Genomic DNA, 19,899 nt, shown 5'->3' on the forward strand with positions numbered 1-19,899 from the left:
ACTCTGAACGTGGAACCTTGAAAGGAAAGGTTTCTTCATAAAAAATGACATTTCTAGAAATTATTACTTTGCCTGAGCTGGTTAGGCACATGTATCCTTTATGCCTGCTGCTATGTCCTAGAAAAACACATGCTGCTGATCTGAATTGAAGCTTGTTTTGGTTGTAAGGTCTTAGGTGTGGGAAGCATTGACAGCCAAATACTTTTAGGCTATCATACTGTGGTTTCTTGCCAAACAACTTTTCAAAAGGTGACATGTCATCTAGCACTGGTGTAGACAGAATGTTGATGATTTGAGCAGCTGTTGTAAAAGCATCCCCCCAGTATTTGATGGGAAGTGAGGCTGCAGCAAGCATGGTCAGTCCCATCTCAACCACGTGTCTATGCTTCCTTTCAGCCGTGCCATTTTGCTGATGAATGTGAGGGTAAGAGAACCTGTGAACTATGCCTTGTTCATATAGTGACTTTGAGAGACTTACATATTCTGCTGCATTATCACTTTGAAACACTTTTAGCTTAGCATTCAATTGTAACTCAGCCATGTGTTTAAAATGCATAAAAAATGATTTTAATTGAGCTCGACTTCTAATAAGGTATAACTAGGTATATCTAGAGTAGGCATCAATAAAATTGACAAAGTAATTGTGTCCATTAGAAACAGAAAGTTGAGCAGGGTCCCAAATATCAGAATACACAAGCTCTAGAGGAGCATTGTAAGTAGACTCAGACTTGAGAAAAGGTAAAGTATGAGATTTTCCTATGCAACATAAACTACACAGAGACTTATTTGGTGAAATTGAAAGGTTACAGGATTTCAGGACTTTGGTAACTACATTGGCTGAGGCATGCCCAAGCCTAGCATGCCAAAGCATGTATTTCTAGGAGTGTGCCTCGACTGAACTGATAAGTGCAGAGGGAGAATGATCAGTGTGTAGATTCAGAAGCCTATACATGCCTCTTGCCACATCTCCTTGTAGAATTACTTTTTTAGTATCCTGAGATTTAATAAAACAGGCATGAAAGTGAAACTCAAAGAACACATTGTTATCACAGCAGAATTGATAGACACTTAGTAGGTTCTTGGTTATATCAGGCACTAATAGTAGTTTTTGCATTATGAATTTCTTAGAGCTCAAATCTGTTTTGAAATATGCTTTTCCAATGCTATGAATTGCCAAACCTGAGCCGTTTCCAACTACAACTTGATCCGTGCCTTCATAGTTTTGCTTCTCAGTCACATTATTTGGATCTGCAGTAATGTGATGTGTGGCTCCAGAATCTGGATACCGGATTGAATCTTGAACCGTCGCAGGGTTAGCCAAAACACCACTCAAGTTTGCTTTTGGTTTTTCATCTTGTTGTTGTCTATTTTCATACCTCTCTCTGTACTGAGGCTGAGTGTATGAGAATTATTGTGCACTGTCATCTTCATACATGTGCCAGTAAGATCTTGCAGTGTGACTGAATTTGTTGCACAATTGGCATTGAGGCCTCTCTTGCATCATATTTCTTTCTTGACCTTGTTGTGCTCTTCCATAGCTTTGGTAATTCTGAGTTCTTGACCTTTCTGGATAGGTCTGTGGTGACTGCCTTCCTCCTCTAAAATTTTGAAATCTTCCTCTTCCTCTGAAATTACCTCTGTAGCCACCTCTTTAGACAAAATTGGCTTGATAATTGTCTTGAATAGGTTGATGTGTATAGCTGGATTGAGCAACATTTGCTTGTATCAGGAGATCTAGTTCAGGCTTCCTAAATCTTTCCAACATGCTTTCATGTGCAAATAGAATTGCTTCTAGCTCTCCTACTATGATTCCTTGAGATCTTATTAGAATTGATGTGAGTACAGGTGCATAGTCTTCAGTTAGGCCATGAAGAATCGCATTTACATGTTCACTTTCACTTACTTTTTCTCCTACTGAGGTTAGTGCATCGATCGTGCTCTTGATTGTTAGCACATAGTCATTCACTGAGGCACCAATCTTTGTGTTGCTGAGCTTATTCCTCAACTGTATTACCCTGGCTTTGACTTGTGATGCAAAGTGACTCTCCAGCTTGTTCCAGATCTGGTAGGTAAAGATGCATCCAACCATTCGAGTTGTATATGGCTTTGTCATTGAGGCGAGTAACCATGATTTTAACAGCGTGTCTTGCTTCTTCCACCTCTAAAATTCTGGATTGCTTTCTCCATTTTCAAGAAGTTGCTGTGGAATTCTTGTTCCGATGATATGACCTAGTAAGTCATTTTCTTCAATCATTGCTTCAACTTGGTCCTTCCACTATAAGAAATTGTCATTGTCAAGCTTCATGTAGATTGGATTGGCTGTGAATCCTGGTGCACTTACCGTCGGAGCTGAGTGCATAGCAGGAACAGGATCATTTGACGTAGCCATGGCTTGAGTGTAGAGCAAGCTCTGATACCATGAAAGGTATCATAAGCCAGCGGAGAGGGTGAAGAAGATCAGAGAGTCTGAGAGTTTTAGAGAGGAAGATAAGAATTGTTATTGAGCGTATTCATCAAAACTAACTCAGGATACAATGATAGTAATCAGATATATATGCAGAAGCAGAGTTCACTAACGGATTTATTAACAAACTATGACAACTGACATAACAGAAAGGTAGAGCAAGTTGGAAGTCTCCAGAGAAAGGGAAAATTTAACTAACTTAAGCCAACTGGATTAACAGAATGCAAGCACACGTTTCACGTGCTGTTGCTGCATCCTCTATCACTCCTATTTCACAGGCCAAATTCGCACGAGATATTATAAGAACAATACAATGAACATTGAAAACTTTTCCATTATGAGAAATATTGACTTGCTTTATTAATTAGGGGGTGAAAATCGATCGAATAGAGTCAAATTTTAATTTAATAAGTCTGATTTATATTGTAAATATATAATTTAAGTTTAAGTGTGTTATCTTTTATTTTTTATTTTTATATTTGATGAGTCTATTTAAATTCAACAAGTCCATGAGCCTAGTTAAAAATTCTGTTTTGTAAAATATAACTCAAAACAAATTTAAAAAATCTAAATTGATACTAAATACATTTTAGAGTTTATAACTTATAATTATATATCAATTGTTAGTTATATATCATAATTATACTTAAAATTCATAAATAGTTAAAAATTTAAATTAAAAATAATTTATTTTTAGAAAAATAATATTTTAACAAGTTAGCCCAATAAATTTCGTAGACTTTTTTTAAAGACTATGGCATGCACGACCAAAAACAAAAGACTATGTATGACATAAACTTTTTAAGAGTATATACTCAAATAGATTTTTAAGAAATTTTGTATTAAACGTCTTGGTTTCCAAAAAGTTTTTATTATATAGAGGTTTTTAAACTTTATAAAAGTAAAATATATAAATTCTTTTGTCACATTTTTAATGACCTATTTGTACAAATAAAAATGAGTCTAATTAAAGTAAAAAGTTATTTGTCCTAATTTTATAAAGTTTAAAGACTTTAGTGTAATAAAATTTTTTTAGAAACAAAAATGTACGACGCAAAATTTTTCAGAAATCTATTTGAGTATATATTCACTTTTTAACTAATAGACTTTACAAAAATTTAAATTTAATTTGTTTAATAAAAAGAACTAAGTCGAACCACACTTAAATGAGCTGATGAGTCATGAGTCCATGTTGGGTAATCTGACAAGCCCGATTCCACTCCTATTTACAATCATCCTGTATAAATTAAAAAATTAATCATCAATTAATCACGTATATATAAAAATACATAGTAGCCGTACAATATACAAAAAATTACGAACTAGATATAAATTTATAATCAAACTTTCCAAAAGTAACAATTTAACTTACAACTACTAATCAGATATATTTTCAGTCAAATATTGCAATCATAATAATCGAATATTTTGGTACGTCTACTAATCAGTTAATTAAACCTTTCATACGTTATATATAAACCTTTCATTATTGGATCACTTGGGTTATTTTGTGTTGGTATAAGATTTTGTATGATTTTTAATATATATATTCGGTAAAGAATTTGGTTATATCGGTTAGAAATATTTGATTACGCATATAAAAAGGTTTGATTATTTCAAACTTTTGTTTATCTTACATGGATTGTTGATTATATGCTAATTTAATTGTTAAAGGGTTTGATCGTTTTGGTTACTGACGTGTACCTATAAATTCGGTAACAAGATCAAAATCAAAATCGACCAAATAATTCGGAGATAATAATGCAGGAGAATTCAACTACAACTTGATTACAGTTTCAAACAAGACAAACATCATCTCTAATCCATTATCAACAACGGCACTTACTATCCAACCAAAAAGATCGGAACAAATAAAGAGAAGTTAACACTTCACTCGTCTATATAAACAAACGAGATAGCCCAAGAGAAGACAGGTCACAAATACATTTCATTTCTCATTCGTATTGCTTTCTTAATATCTTGTTCTGACTTGAGCATCGGAGTGTTTTTTGTATGTGCTCCCGCTGCATTGCCGAAGTGTTCTGTCATTTTCCTTGGACGACGAATAACTCTCATCAAAGCCGAGCAGTCGTGGAAGGAGTCCTTATACCTCGGTTGAACTCGAACAGAACATTTGGCGCCCATCGTGGGGTCCGAAAATTTATCTGACCCCACTATTTTTTGCCTAGATTTTGTATTCTTCTTTCTGCAGGATTCCCAGCATGGCCGATAATGGAGTCCAACAACCCACGCAAGCAGAACTCCTAGCTCAGATTGCTGAGTTTCAGGCAGAAGTTCGAAGGATAGCCGAGCTGTCCTCCACCAATAACGTGGGAAAACAGGAGGAAGGAAATTCTAAAGGCTCGGCTCAGGGTAACACAGACCCACTGAGCATCAGTCCGCCAAAGGAAAAGCTGACCTTAGACAATCCTTTCCCCGAGGAGATCACCAAGTTTTAGATGCCGAAAAATTTCGTGCTACCTACTACTCTTGAGCTATATAAGGGGTTTGGTGACCCCCGCGCTCATGTTAAGAAATTCTAATCTATGATATTTTTTAACGGTGCTAACAATGAACCTGTACTTTACCGAGCTTTTCCTACTTATCTTGATGGTGCTGCATTACTTTGGTTTTCTAAGTTATCTGCAGGTTCGATCTCCTCATTTGAGAAGCTAGCGAGATCTTTCATCGACTATTTCGCAGCATCAAGAATATAAGTACATGGATTAGATTATCTAGGCACTATCAGACAAGGACAACACGAAAGTTTAAAGGATTACATGACCCGGTTTGCTGAAGCAACCATGGAAATTCCAGACTTAGACCCAGCAGTCCACTTGCACGCCCTTAAGGCCAACCTCAGACCCGGTAAGTTCTGGGAGACAATCGCAGTTCACCAAACCTAAAATGCTGGAGGAATTCCGAGAAAGGGCCGCAGGACAAATGGAGATCGAAAAATTTCGTGAGGCTCAGAGAACGGACAGACAACCACCCAGGAGAGAAGAAGACAAGACTGTAAGATCACCAAACAATAAGAAACCAAGGAAGCTATTCAAGTTCACCCCTAAATTTGATACTTATACCAGATTTAACACAACGAGAGAAAAAATAATCAAAGAGATTCTCAATGCCAAAATAATAAAACCCCCCGCCCGAGCAGGAAGCTACCAGGATCAACGATTTGTCAACAAGAATAAACACTGTGCTTTCCATCAGAAGTACGGACATACAACGGACGAATGCGTAATCGCCAAGGACTTATTAGAAAGATTAGCCCGACAAGGCCTCCTTGACAAATATGTCGAAGGAAGAAGAAGCATGGAAAACACTCGAGACCGAGAAGAGCATCAACGAACCTCAGAAGAAAAGGATGACAGTAGGTGGCCCAACCCTAACCCACCAAAGGGGGTCATAAACTGCATATCCGGAGGATTCGCGGGGGGAGGCGAGACAAACACGGCACGCAAACGAAGCTACCGAGCAATGCTGGCAATCGAAGGAACAGTACCCCAAAGAAACAACGACACAACAGATCTCAAAATTACCTTCATCCAGGCCTACCTATCTTCGCTTGGCCCAAACCTGGACGACCCAGTGGTGATTTCCATCCAAACAGGTGAATTATTGGTAAGAAAGGTCCTCCTAGTCCTAAACCCAGGTAGTAGCGCAGATGTCCTCTTTTACTTTACTTTCCAAAAAATGAAATTATCTGAAAAAGCCATACAACCTTCATCCGGAGAATTGGTAGGGTTCTTAGGAGAAAGGGTGCCAATAAAACGCTACATATGGTTAAAAACAACAATGGAGAACACCCCATTATCACGGACCATTGATGTCCATTACCTTATAGTCGACTGCCCCAGTCCTTGCAATATTATTCTCGGAAGACCCACTCTGAACATATTCAGATCAGTGGTATCTACCTTACATTTATGTGTTAAGTTTCAAGCACAGGATGGCAAGATAGCAACAGTCCACTCAGACCGCCAACAAGCTCGGCAATGTTACAATGCAAGCCAAAAAGGAGCCAACACCAGAGGAAAACTTCAACAAGAGGTCAAGGCTATCCACAGCACAAACGAAGTACTGTCCCTAGCAGAACTCGATCCTCGGGGGGATTCCCAGGAAAGACCTTAGCCAGCAGACAAACTCCAAAAAGTCCCCATGACCTCAAAACCAGAACAATTTACTTACATCGGTCGAGCTCTTAAAGGACAGGAGAAACTAAAACTCATAAAGGTACTACATGACAACGCCGACTTGTTCACCTGGACTCCGACAGACATGCCAGGGATAGACCCGAACATCATTTGCCACAAATTCGCCATTGACAGAACAATCCGACCTGTTGCTCAAAAGAAAAGGAACCTCGGGGCAAAGAAAGCAAAGGCAGCCCTGGAAGAGACTAAGAAGCTCCTCAGTGCCGACTTCATCAAAGAAATCCGCTTCACCACATGGCTCTCGAATGTGGTAATGGTAAGAAAAAACTTAGGTAAATGGCGCATGTGCATCGGCTTTACAAATCTTAACAAGGCATGTCCAAAAGATGCCTATCCATTGCCCTGTATTAACAAACTAGTAGATAATGCATCAGGATTCAAAAGCTTAAGCTTTATGGACGCATACTCTGATTACAACCAGATCTGCATCCAGAAGACCAAAGCAAAATAGCTTTCATAACTGAACATTTGAATTTTTGTTATAAAGTAATGCCATTCGGCCTAAAGAATGCAGGTGCAACATATCAGCGACTAATGGACAAGGTATTCCATCAACAAATAGGTCGAAATATGGAGATCTACGTAGTGACATGGTGGCCAAGACTCCATCAGAAAGATCGCACTGCGATGACCTCGAAGAAATATTTAAACAGATCCGAACATATAATATGAGACTCAATCCAGAGAAATGTGCTTTTGGAGTACAAGAAGGAAAGTTCCTCGGCTTCTTGCTAACTTTGCGAGGAATCGAAGTGAACCCCGAAAAATGTGAAGCGATACTCAACATGGCAAGCCCGAAAACAATAAAAGAAGTACAACAGCTAGCAGGGAGAGTCGCCGCTCTATCAAGATTTCTGCCCGCAGTATCAAACCGATCATACCACTTTTTCCAGACGATTTTTAAAACCAAAAAGTTCGAGTGGATAGAAGAATGTGAGACAGCATTTGTCGAACTTAAAACCATCCTATCCTCACCACTAGTACTGCAAAGTCCATAGATCGGTAAACCTTTGTATTTGTACTTATCTGTTTCCAATTATTCTGTGAGTTCAGCCCTAGTTACTGAGGCAGGAAAAGCACAAAAACCAGTATACTTCATTAGTAGAGTCATGCAGCCAACAGAAAGGAGATATCCCAGAATAGAACAACTGGCCTTGGCACTGGTAATAATAGTAAGGAGGCTAAGGCACTATTTCCAGAGCCACACAATAGTCGTGAGGACGAACCAACCACTAAGACAAATATTGACAAAACCAGAATTGGCAGGACGGCTGGCCAAGTGGTCCATCGAGCTTTCTGAGTTTGACATTCAGTTTCAATCAAGACCGGCTCTGAAATCACAGATCCTGGCAGACTTCGTTGCCGAACTTACATCTAGCGAGCACTATCACGAATAGGCTTGGGAGTTGCACGTAGATGGAGCATCAAACCGAGAAGGAAGTGGAGCTGGGATAGTACTAAAGGAATAAGAACAGTAATGGCCGAACAATCCCTTCAATTCCACTTCTCGACAAGCAATAACCAAGCCAAATATGAGGCGCTCATAGCAGGTCTCAAGCTCGTCCTCAGATTTCAAGTATAATGCCTGATAGTACACTGTGACTCCCTCTTAGTGGTCCAACAAATCAAAGGAGATTTCCAAGTAAAGGATCCTCTGTTAGAGCAGTATTGGCTCATAGCAAAGGATCTTATTTCAAAGTTTGATAAATTTATCATATCACATGTGCATAGAGAGAAGAACACTAGAGCGGATGTATTATCCAAACTTACTGCTACTAGAGCAAATACACACACATCGGCACTATCACAACTTACACTAGAAAAACCCAGCATCGAATCATTGTGCATAATGAACATCACTCATACAAACGACTGGAGAATACCTTTTCTTGAGTATATTAATACAAACGAGACTAATCCTCAAAGCTTTAGGCAAAAAGCAAGTTTTTTTACGGCAGGAGAACTATACAGACGTGGTTTCTCACACCCACTACTAAAATGCCTCGGCAAAAACGAAGCCAATGAAGTCATGAACGAGGTCCACGAGGGCGTATATGGCAACCACATAGGAGGACGAGCTCTGGCGGCCAAGATTATCTGAATAGGATATTACTGGCCAACAATGCAAAGGGACTGCATATTAAAGGTCAAAACATGCGACAACTGCGAAAAGTATGCCGCCATCTCAATGAAGCCCGCCGAGGTATTGCACAGCATGGAGGTAAGCTGGCCTTTCTATAGATGGGGCTCGATATCCTCGGCCCATTCCCAATAGCGCCAGGACAAGTAAAATTCCTCTTAATCTCAATCGACTATTTCTCAATCCACAGCACAAACAAAGTGCTGTCCCTAGCAGAACTCGATCCTCGGGGGAATTCCCAGGAAAGACCTTAGCCAGCAAACAAACTCCAAAAAGTACCCATGACCTCAAAACCAGAACAATTTACTTATATCGGTCGAGCTCTTAAAGAACAGGAGAAACTAAAACTCATAAAGGTACTACAAGACAATGCCAACTTGTTCACCTGGACTCCGGCAGACATGCCAGGGATAGACCCGAACATCATTTGCCACAAATTCGCCATTGACAGAACAATCCGACCTGTTGCTCAAAAGAAAAGGAACCTCGGGGCGAAGAAAGCAAAGGCAGCCCTGGAAGAGACTAAGAAGATCCTCAGTGCCGACTTCATCAAAGAAATCCGCTTCACCACATGGCTCTTGAATGTGGTAATGGTAAGAAAAAACTTAGGTAAATGGCGCATGTGCGTCGGCTTGACAAATCTTAACAAGGCATGTCCAAAAGATGCCTATCCATTGCCTTGTATTGACAAACTGGTAGATAATGCATCAGGATTCAAAAGCTTAAGCTTCATGGACGCATACTCTGATTACAACCAGATCCTTATGCATCCAGAAGACCAAAGCAAAATAGCTTTCATAACTTAACATGTGAATTTTTGTTATAAAGTAATGTCATTCGGCCTAAAGAATGCAGGTGCAACATATCAGCGACTAATGGACAAGGTATTCTATCAACAAATAGGTCGGAATATGGAGATCTACGTGGATGACATGGTGGCCAAGACTCCATCAGAAAGATTGCACTGCGATGACCTCGAAAAAATATTTAAACAGATCCGAACATATAATATGAGACTCAATCCAGAGAAATGTGCTTTTGGAGTACAAGAAGGAAAGTTCCTCGGCTTCTTGCTAACTTCGCGAGGAATTGAAGTGAACCCCGAAAAATATGAAGCAATACTCAACATGGCAAGCCCGAAAATAATAAAAGAAGTACAACAGCTAGCAGGGAGAGTGGCCGCTCTGTCAAGATTTCTGCCCGCAGTATCAAACCAATCATACCACTTTTTCCAGACGATTTCCAAAACCAAAAAGTTCAAGTGGATAGAAGAATGTGAGACAGCATTTGCCAAACTTAAAACCATCCTATCCTCACCACTAGTACTGCAAAGTCCAGAGATCGGTAAACCTTTGTATTTGTACTTATCTGTTTCCAATTATTCTGTGAGTTCGGCCCTGGTTACTGAGGCAGGAAAAGCACAAAAACCAGTATACTTCGTTAGTAGAGTCATGCAGCCAACAAAAAGGAGATATCCCAGAATAGAACAACTGGCCTTGGCACTGGTAATAATAGTAAGGAGGCTAAGGCACTATTTCCAGAGCCACACAATAGTCGTGAGGACGAACCAACCACTAAGGCAAATATTGACAAAACCAGAATTGGCAGGACGGCTGGCCAAGTGGTCCATCGAGCTTTCTGAGTTTGACATTCAGTTTCAATCAAGACCGGCTCTGAAATCACAGATCCTGGCAGACTTCGTTGCCGAACTTACATCTAGCGAGCACTATCACGAATAGGCTTGGGAGTTGCACGTAGATGGAGCATCAAACCGAGAAGAAAGTGGAGCTGGGATAGTACTAAAGGAAGGAAGAACAGTAATGGCCGAACAATCCCTTCAATTCCACTTCTCGGCAAGCAATAACCAAGCCGAATATGAGGCGCTCATAGCAGGTCTCAAGCTCGTCCTCAACTTTCAAGTACAATGCCTGATAGTACACTGTGACTCCCTCTTAGTGGTCCAACAAATCAAAGGAGATTTCCAGGTAAAGGATCCTCTGTTAGAGCAGTATTGGCTCATAGCAAAGGATCTTATTTCAAAGTTTGATAAATTTATCATATCACATGTGCATAGAGAGAAGAACACTAGAGCGGATGTATTATCCAAACTCACTGCTACTAGAGCAAATACACACACATCGGCACTATCACAACTTACACTAGAAAAATCTAGCATCGAATCATTGTGCATAATGAACATCACTCATACAAATGACTGGAGAATACCTTTTCTTGAGTATATTAATACAGGGACCATCCCCAAAAACGAGACTAATCCTCAAAGCTTTAGGCAAAAAGCAAGTTTTTTTACAACTGTGGCAAGAGAACTATACAGACGTGGTTTCTCACACCCACTACTAAAATGCCTCGGCAAAAACGAAGCCAATGAAGTCATGAACGAGGTCCATGAGGGCCTATGTGGCAACCACATAGGAGGACGAGCTCTGGCGGCCAAGATTATCTGAATAGGATATTACTGGCCAACAATGCAAAGGGACTGCATATTAAAGGTCAAAACATGCGACAACTACGAAAAGTACGCCGCCATCTCAATGAAGCCCGCCGAGGTATTAGACAGCATGGAGGTAAGCCGGCCTTTCTATAGATGGGGCTCGATATCCTCGGCCCATTCCCAATAGCGCCAGGACAAGTAAAATTCCTCTTAGTCTCAATCGACTATTTCTCAAAATGGATAGAGGCACAACCACTAGCAAGAATAATAGCCGAAAAGGTACAATCTTTCATATGGAAAAATATCATATGTAGGTTTGGAATACCTAAGGAGATAATATCAGATAATGGTATGCAATTTATAGATAACAAACTTGCATCATTCTTGAAAAACTTTAACATACAACATCATTTTAGCTCGGTCGAGCACCCACAGACAAATGGGCAGGCCGAAGCTGCTAACCGAATAATCTTGCAGGTGATGAGAAAAAAGCTCACTGATGCAAAAGTTGAATGGGCAGACTTGATCCCAGAAATACTGTGGAGCTATAACACAACAATACAAACCACTATAGGCGAGACCCCATTCAAATTAGTGTACGGAACAGAGGCGCTGATACCGATTAAGGTCGGCATCCCCACCTTAAGGGCTGAGCTATACAATCAAAACCACAATATTGATACAAGGAAGGCCGAGTTAGATCTCGTGGAGGAAAATAGAGACGTCGCCGCTATCAAACAAAAAGCAATGAAGCAACTTATAGAAAGAAGACACAATAAGAAAGTAGTACCCAGAACATTCAGCAAAGGGGACCTAGTCCTCAGAAGAACAGAGGAACCAAGACGACCTTCATCACATGGCAAACTCGTCGCAAATTGGGAAGGACCATTTCGGATCGCAAAAGTACTCGGAATGGGGGCTTACCAATTACAAACACTAAAAGGCGACTCACTATCAGGAAATTGGAATATCTCTTCACTAAAGTTGTATAGATCATAACATGTACAATCCGCAGATGAAGGTACTCTTTTTCCCCTTTAGAGGTTTTTTCCCAAATAAGGGTTTTACCTAAGGAGGGTTTTAATGAGGCCGGATGCCCAATATGTCAAATTATCAAAGTTAGACAATGTACTGACATATGGATAACCGATCTGTTCCTTACTTTCTCTTTTTTCCTATTCTATTCCCAAATGCAAAAACATTAACCAAGCATGCATATCTATATATTATCAAAATACCAAATTGTCAAACTGACCCAACCTTGGTCAGCACAAACAAAAAAAAATAGGAGTTACTCCAATCCAAACTCAAAAAGACAATAAACATAAAAAAAGAACGAGCAAACCACACAAATATACATAAATTAAGAGGGGGAAATATTCTCATCATGGTCCTCCACGGTCCCATCCACAACCAGCTTCCCGCCAATAACAATCTTGGTCACATCAAGCTGACCACAATCAAACTCGGGGGCCAACACAGCAATTTAACTGACAGCTAGGTCAAATCTGAAGGAGAACATCTCCACTCCCTCCTCTTCCAACTCATGAACCCTGGAGGTTAGCTGCCCCTTAGTCTTATCATTCTCTTTCACCTCTGCCTGCAGAAGCTGGACTTGATCCCGAAAGCGAACAACCTCCTCTTCAAACTCTTTCATTTTCGCCGTAACATCTACAATGATGTCGTCCTTCTCCTTCGACGACTTCTCTAATTCGGAAACCCTCTCCACAGCCACCTGTTGTTCAGCCCCGAGAAGTTCAATAGTGCGACCCACGCGCATCAAACGCGAAGCGACAATCTGCATCAGAAGACAAACATAAATCAACAAACATAAAAAAATAATAATGACAAAGACACAAAAAATGCACAAATGTATATAGCTGACCTGAATAAACTTTCCCATCCCCTCCATGCCAATCCGACGAGTCATAAGCATATCTCTAGGGTACTGAGAAACCCTGTCAAAAAGCTCGGCAAAGGGAAATTGATCACTCCACAACGAATGCGAACTAGTGGCAGGAATGAAGCCATGGAGCCTTTTCTGCCTCTCAAAAGCAGACCTATTGCCACCAACAACTTCCTTATCACCCTCCGAAATAACCTCAAGAGACTTCTCGGTGTCATCCCTCTTCCTCTTAAAAGATGATGCCGGCTGGGCAGCAGACTGAGCGGCATCCCCCCACCCTCCTTCACGGTCCCAAAGCCTCCCGCACTTTTCTCCTTTTTCTTTTTGAGAAATGACTGAAATCGGGAAGGATCAAGAAGAGGAACTCGCCCACCTACAGACAGAAAGCAAACAATCAAGAAAATGCAAACATGACAACAAAAACAGCAGCCAGCATTACCTATGTAAGCTTTCAAACCCTCACTGTCACCAGAATCACGAAAACAAAGAACTTCGGGAATAGATAAATATTCCCCATCAGCAAAACTCTCTATCAAAAAGTCTAAGAAACAGTCTTCATCCTCGCTCCGCTCCGTAGCCTCAAGAATTTGGATCGTCTCCGAGCACCAATAAAGGGAAAATATTTCTATAAGCTCGTTGTCCAGATAAAAGGGATACTCGGTCTCTACTGACCGCACTTTAACAAACATAGATTTAAAATTTTTGAATGAAGATTTATATAGCAGGAAAATGGAACACCCAGAAAAGCTGCTCAAACATACCCACAACCCTTTCTGAACCCCTTTTGATTGAAATAATGAGAAAAATACAAACAAAGAGCATGGAAAATAAAGAAAGTCCATGAGACATTGAAAAGCACGAAGAAATGTCCAAGAGTTAGGATCCAACTGCGAAGGCGCGCAGTTGAGTTGGGTCAGAACATCACACTCAAAATTAGTAAAAGGAAATTTTATACGAAGTTCAGTATGGCATGGGGTGTACATGTAGAAATATTGCCAACCCCCTCTCTTCTCATAAACCCTATCCTCACCAGAACAGTGGAGAAGCTCAACAACTACACCCGAACCTTCTTTGACAATTTTCAAACCCTTAAGCTCACACATTGACTCGACGTCCACATACGACGAGGAACGAGTCCTAACATCATTATGTACCCAGTGATACCAGTTGTCTTTTTTCACTTCAACTACCTTCTGCTTTTCTTTCTTTTTCTCTTTCGCCATTTCAAAAACAGAAGCAAAAGAAACTTTAGGAAAAGAAACTAACTTTTAGAAGTCATGATGGGGGTCAACTGGTAGGAGAAATTTGAAACAGCAGAATGTCAATTCCAAAACAGCAAACAAATATTATTACAAGCCCACTAACTTAGTAGGTAACTCAAGTGATAACCTCTCAAAGCATCGAAAACCCAAACAGTGAGGAAGCGCATTAATCGCAGCACATTTCACAAGGAAAAAGTCTCTTGACTTTCTTTTGATCTCTCCCAGGTTTCTTTTTATTTCTTTCTTTTTCAAACACTTAAACGCAACCCATGGAAGGCCCAAGATTGCAAAAAAAGACTCAATACATCACGAAACTAATCAAACCTATACTCGCGGGAAAAACACACACAAAAGACGAGCATATTAAAAGCTTACCCGTTGCTTTTGTACAAAGCCAGACAAGCTTGGGGGCTATGACATGTACTCTATAAACTCGGTAACAAGATCAAAATCAAAACCGACCAAATAATCCGGAGATAATAATGCAGGAGAACTCAACCACAACTTGATTACAGTTCCAAACAAGTCAAACATCATCTATAGTCCGTTATTAACAACGGCACTCACCATCCAACCAAAAAATCGGAACAAATAAAGGAAAGCTAACACTTCACTCGTCTATATAAACAAACGAGATAGCCCAGGAGAAGACATATCACAAATACATTTCATTTCTCATTCGTATTGCTTTCTTAATATCTTGTTCTGACTTAAGCGTCGGAGTGTTTTTTGCAGGTGCTCTCGCCGCTGTGTTTCGCATTGCCGAAGTGTTCTGTTATTCTCCTTGAACGACGAATAACTCTCCTCAAAGCCGAGCAATCGTGGAAGGAGTTCTTATACCTCGGTTGAGCTCGAACGGAACAGTTACTTTAGCTTTGATTGTTTAATTATATGTGAAAATTACCTTATAATTTAACATTTTTGTCTTAAAATCAAATTCCTCTGTATAATTAAACTTTTTTTTTTTAAAACACTAAAAGAAATATTAGCCATTCAATTGTGAAAATAACTACTATGCAAAGAAATACTCTAAACCACATGTATGTGACTATGTGGTTAAAGTCAAAGCATATAGAAGCCAATGCATTGTTGTTAAAGGAATTAATGGCATATATAGTTTCACCCAACTTACCAAAACACCTTCCATCGTTTGAATTTGTTTGATTTGTACGAATTTTACTTCAACCACAAATCAAAAAGTTATTTCATCAGCATAATTACCCGAAATTGTGATGCTTAAGTGAATATCTAGGACTATAGTCTTTATGATGATATCATTAGTATTTAAGGTTATTGTTATCGTCCAAATTGATAACCCAATTTCCCTACCCCTAGTCTTCCCGCAACTTAATTTCTTTAAGTTGTTGTGGCTTTCTTTATAGTTTATAACCAAATATGATAAGTGATTTGAATCAGTTTGATGATTTTCAGCGCAATCTCAAATTCAAACGTCTGTGAACTTTTTGCAGCAATTTAAAATTAGCACAGTTTAAAACCGTCACAAATCCCATAAAAAAACTGCCACTATTTTCCGTGTTTCATATATATACTAAATTATTACCGGAATAATTTAACCTAAGAGAGAACTAAGAAATTCATTAAAACTTTTTAAATTTCAACTTTTTTATGCTAACATTACTGCTTAATTACTAGCTCTGACGATTAATTAAGACAGATTTACATGTTTAAAATATTTTAAAAATAGCATATATTAAAAGAAATTAACATATAAGTAACTAATAAGTAAGTAATACTACTTAATATATTAATTATACCATCCAAAAAAATTCAATATAAATAAGATTTTTATATATAAAAAAATATTTTTTATTTATTAATATACGTAATTTATGGAATATTTATCAATTTAAATAATTCTGAAACGTATCTCAAATACATAGTAGATATTAATAAACATGTATTTCAGATGCAACGCATCCAATATATAAAAAAAGATTTAATATGTTAATTTTGGATGCACCCAAAATTCAATTCGTTTGATAATTCAAGATGAGTTAAGTTATCTATGAGTCACTGCATTCTAAATATAAAAAAAAAAAAAAAAAAACATAAAAATTATATTAATCTCTAACTTTTTAAATTTAAGACAAATCTTCCATCAAACCTTTTTTTTTTTAAATCACTTTACTTTTTTCCCAAAATATATTAGAAAAGATTTTATATTTTATTTAATAGAGATGAATTTATATTTTATTTAAGACAAAAATCACTTCCCAATGCCTTTATAAATGCATGCCTCCAATTCCCACTTCACGTAATCATCCAAGTCCCCATTCAATTTCAAAAAACACAGAATCAAATTAAATGATGAACCTTTCCTTCTTTGGTAGGAAGCTACAACATCTTTTTAGCCCTTATTTCCAATTCAACTTCAACTCATTTTTCATTCAGCTTTGTTATTTTATGATCATGTCTCTTTTTGGATACTTGGGTCTCAAGGTATCAAAGCCAAAAACCTATGTTAAGCCTAAGAACTTCGACCTGTTTTATACTTCTGTCTCTGCTTCTACTGTCTCAAGTATGACGGCCATAGAAATGGAAGTTTTCTCTAACTCCCAACTCGTCCTCATAACTTTTCTTATGTTTTTTGGTGGTGAAGTTTTCACTTCCTTACTAGAACTTGTCTTTGCTAGGTTCAATAACAATTCATTCACTTCCATGAAAAATGATTATAGTGTCAAAGTTAGTACTAATAATAGTCTTCCAATAAAAAAAGTCCATGATCAAATTGAGCTTGGTTTAGTTTCTATTCCTAATCATCACTCATCACAAGACCAAAACCAATTCATTCATGTCAATTATGATATTAACAATAAACATGTACTTAGGTCTAACTCCCTTAAGTATTTGAGCCATGTAGTTTTAGGTTACTTTTTGGTGCTTCAATTTGTTGGAACTTTCTTGGTTTCTATGTACATGAGCTTCATTCCTAGTGCAAAGCAAGTACTTAGAGAAAAAGGTATCAAAACCCTAACATTTTCTATTTTCACCATAGTTTCAACTTTTGCAAGTTGTGGCTATGTCCCCACAAATGAAAATATGATAGTTTTCAAGAAGAATTCAGGCCTTCTTATTATTATTCTCCCATATATCCTTCTTGGTAACACCTTGTATGCACCATGCTTGAGGTTTGTGATTTGGGTTCTTGAGAAAATTACCAAAAGAGAGGAATTTTCATACTTGCTTAAGAATTCAAAGGAAATAGGTTTTGGTCATTTGCTACCTCCCCTTCATTCTTGGCTACTTGTTGCTACCGTTTTAGGGTTCAATATAATTCAATTTGTGATTTTTTGTTCCATGGAGTGGGGAACACAAATCATGGATGGTTTGAATCCTTATCAGAAATTTGTTGCGTCTTTGTTTCAAATCACAAATGCTAGACATTCCGGTGAATCCGTTTTTGATCTCTCTACCATCTCTTCAGCCATATTGGTCCTCTTCGTCGTCATGATGTAAGTCAATTTTACATACAGTTCTTAAAAACAACAACTGCGCGTGAATTTTCACTATATTTCTTTTCATGAATTGTGTGTAATAATTTGATATTGATTGTTATGGGTATGGAAATCAGGTACCTTCCACCATACACAACATTCTTGCCCATAATGGACCACGAGACCGAAAATGATGCCAAGAAAGACAAAAGAAGGCTAGTGGAGTGCCTTGTGTTGTCTCAACTTTCATATTTGGTTATTTTCATTATTTTGATTTGCATCACTGAGAACAAAAGCCTGAGAGAGGATCCTCTCAACTTTAATGTTTTGAACATCACCATAGAAGTCATCAGGCATGCCACTTTCATTTCTTTTCTCTCTTCGCTTATATATGTATTCTTTCTCAACTATTAATATTTTTTTTATTGAATCGATTCCTTTATTTTTTTTTATATTATCTAATCAATTTTGAATGGTTATGTTACTATATCCTGTGTTAGAATATAATTAAGATCAACTAGGATCAATTAGTATTATTTAGTATATCTGAATATTTATTATAAGAGATTATGTCTTTATTATTACGATTCTCTTAGTACCTATAAATACCCTTTTATATTGTATCATTCCAAACAACTTGAATAGACAACTTGATTACACTCAATAATACACAAATTCTTCCTCCAATTTAGTCTCTTGTTTCTAACATCATGAACAACCCATTTGCACTTTGTTTGGATTATAGTATAATTTTTGTCATTTTAATCAATTGCACACTAATTAAAAAATTTAATATTGATTATAAATTTATTTACTAAAATATATTTATTTAATAACTCAGTTACTAATTCTTAATTTTTAGATTAATTATTTATTGTACTTAAAATTATATTGAGAGAAGTTGAAAATAACATAATGAACAAAATATAAAATACAAAAAAATAAGTAAATTACACTAGCCTCTAATTAAATTTGATGATAATAATATAAAATTTTTAGTTCAACTGGATAGCTAAGTTTTTTTATTCTAAATTCTATACTCTAAATTTTAAAATTCTAAATTCTAGGGCTTAAAATCATAATTTTAAACACTAAAAATTTATAAAAAAATAAAATTAAAATTAAAATTTTTTTCAATAATAAAGTAATTAATATTAGTTATTAACTAATTAAAAATTAGTTCCCTATTACTTATTTATTATCTTGTCATGCCTATACAAAATTATAAAGAAGACCATTGTAACACAGTTTATAAAACACAGGGGAAATTAAATGTTACCTAACTTAAATAATATCAGAGAAAATTAGTGTTTATATATATTTTTACAAATTAAGAAATATTATGATAAATAATACTAATTAACAAGTATTAAAAATTGTTTTGAATTGTGCAGTGCATATGGAAACGTAGGTTTCTCAATGGGATATAGCTGCGGAAGGCAATTGAAAGCGAATGGTAGTTGCAAAGATTTATGGGTTGGATTTTCTGGGAAATGGAGCAACAAAGGCAAGTTCATCCTTATTCTTGTCATGTTCTTCGGAAGGCTCAAGAAATTCAATATGAAAGGTGGCAAAGCTTGGGACCTATCCTAGCTAATAATTCCTATATATCAGGATTCTAAAAATCAAATGGATTATTAAACCAACAGAGTTAGAAGTTCAAAAGTTAATATTTCAATCGAGATTCATGTAGGATTGAATTAGATATAATAAAATATATAGCTTTTAGGAGAGAAAAAGTAATTTTTTATATTTTATTATTTTTAATCAGTTAATTGCTAAAAAATCGTACCGATTTGACTAGTTAACTGGTTCTTCAACTGAATTTTTTTTTATTTTTTGACTGATTCATTATCAACCAATTTTTTTATCTAAAACGAACTGATCTAGTAAATAATTCTCGATTAACCCATCTAAATCGATCGGTTTGGTCCGATTCTTATAACCATGATGTATTTATAATCCAATGTTAATAATTATTAAAAAAAAAGTAAAAAAAG

At 37.3% G+C, this 19,899-nt stretch overlaps 4 protein-coding genes across 5 annotated transcripts; all 4 read left to right on the top strand.

Moving 5' to 3' along the window:
- Positions 1–5,371: 5,371 nt before the first annotated feature.
- On the top strand, positions 5,372–6,601 carry LOC112749261 (uncharacterized). The gene has a single exon (XM_025797521.1). The coding sequence runs from the start codon at positions 5,372–5,374 to the stop codon at positions 6,599–6,601; it is 1,230 nt and encodes a 409-aa protein (XP_025653306.1).
- Positions 6,602–10,644: 4,043 nt separating this feature from the next.
- On the top strand, positions 10,645–11,289 carry LOC140179424 (uncharacterized). The gene has a single exon (XM_072218305.1). The coding sequence runs from the start codon at positions 10,645–10,647 to the stop codon at positions 11,287–11,289; it is 645 nt and encodes a 214-aa protein (XP_072074406.1).
- A 21-nt stretch (positions 11,290–11,310) lies between these two features.
- On the top strand, positions 11,311–12,275 carry LOC140179425 (uncharacterized). Its single transcript, XM_072218306.1, has 2 exons — positions 11,311–11,409; positions 11,754–12,275. The coding sequence occupies exons 1-2, from the start codon at positions 11,311–11,313 to the stop codon at positions 12,273–12,275; spliced, it is 621 nt and encodes a 206-aa protein (XP_072074407.1).
- A 4,479-nt stretch (positions 12,276–16,754) lies between these two features.
- Positions 16,755–19,707, top strand: LOC112747246 (sodium transporter HKT1-like). Of its 2 annotated transcripts, none has more exons than XM_025795208.3 (3): positions 16,755–17,917; positions 18,037–18,252; positions 19,294–19,707. In XM_025795208.3, exons 1-3 carry the CDS (start codon positions 16,770–16,772, stop codon positions 19,490–19,492), a joined length of 1,563 nt encoding a protein of 520 aa, XP_025650993.1. In that variant the 5' UTR covers positions 16,755–16,769; the 3' UTR covers positions 19,493–19,707. The 2 variants fall into 2 exon arrangements, with proteins under 2 accessions (XP_025650993.1, XP_072073340.1); XM_072217239.1 differs by having other exon boundaries at positions 16,758–17,917; positions 18,037–18,114.
- The last annotated feature ends 192 nt before the right edge of the window (positions 19,708–19,899 follow it).

The sequence above is a fragment of the Arachis hypogaea genome, chromosome 15, assembly GCF_003086295.3.
Source record: "Arachis hypogaea cultivar Tifrunner chromosome 15, arahy.Tifrunner.gnm2.J5K5, whole genome shotgun sequence".
Lineage (NCBI taxonomy): Eukaryota > Viridiplantae > Streptophyta > Magnoliopsida > Fabales > Fabaceae > Arachis > Arachis hypogaea.

Bases quoted from the DNA above. Each gene is read 5' to 3' on its own strand.
- LOC112749261 (XM_025797521.1), top strand. From the start codon at position 5,372: ATGCTGGAGGAATTCCGAGAAAGGGCCGCAGGACAAATGGAGATCGAA.
- LOC140179424 (XM_072218305.1), top strand. From the start codon at position 10,645: ATGGCCGAACAATCCCTTCAATTCCACTTCTCGGCAAGCAATAACCAA.
- LOC140179425 (XM_072218306.1), top strand. From the start codon at position 11,311: ATGCAAAGGGACTGCATATTAAAGGTCAAAACATGCGACAACTACGAA. The intron at 11,410-11,753 runs GTAAGCCGGCCT...ATAATCTTGCAG, and splicing joins AGGTATTAGACAGCATGGAG to GTGATGAGAAAAAAGCTCAC.
- LOC112747246 (XM_025795208.3), top strand. From the start codon at position 16,770: ATGATGAACCTTTCCTTCTTTGGTAGGAAGCTACAACATCTTTTTAGC. The intron at 17,918-18,036 runs GTAAGTCAATTT...TATGGAAATCAG, and splicing joins GTCCTCTTCGTCGTCATGAT to GTACCTTCCACCATACACAA. The intron at 18,253-19,293 runs GCATGCCACTTT...TGAATTGTGCAG, and splicing joins ATCACCATAGAAGTCATCAG to TGCATATGGAAACGTAGGTT.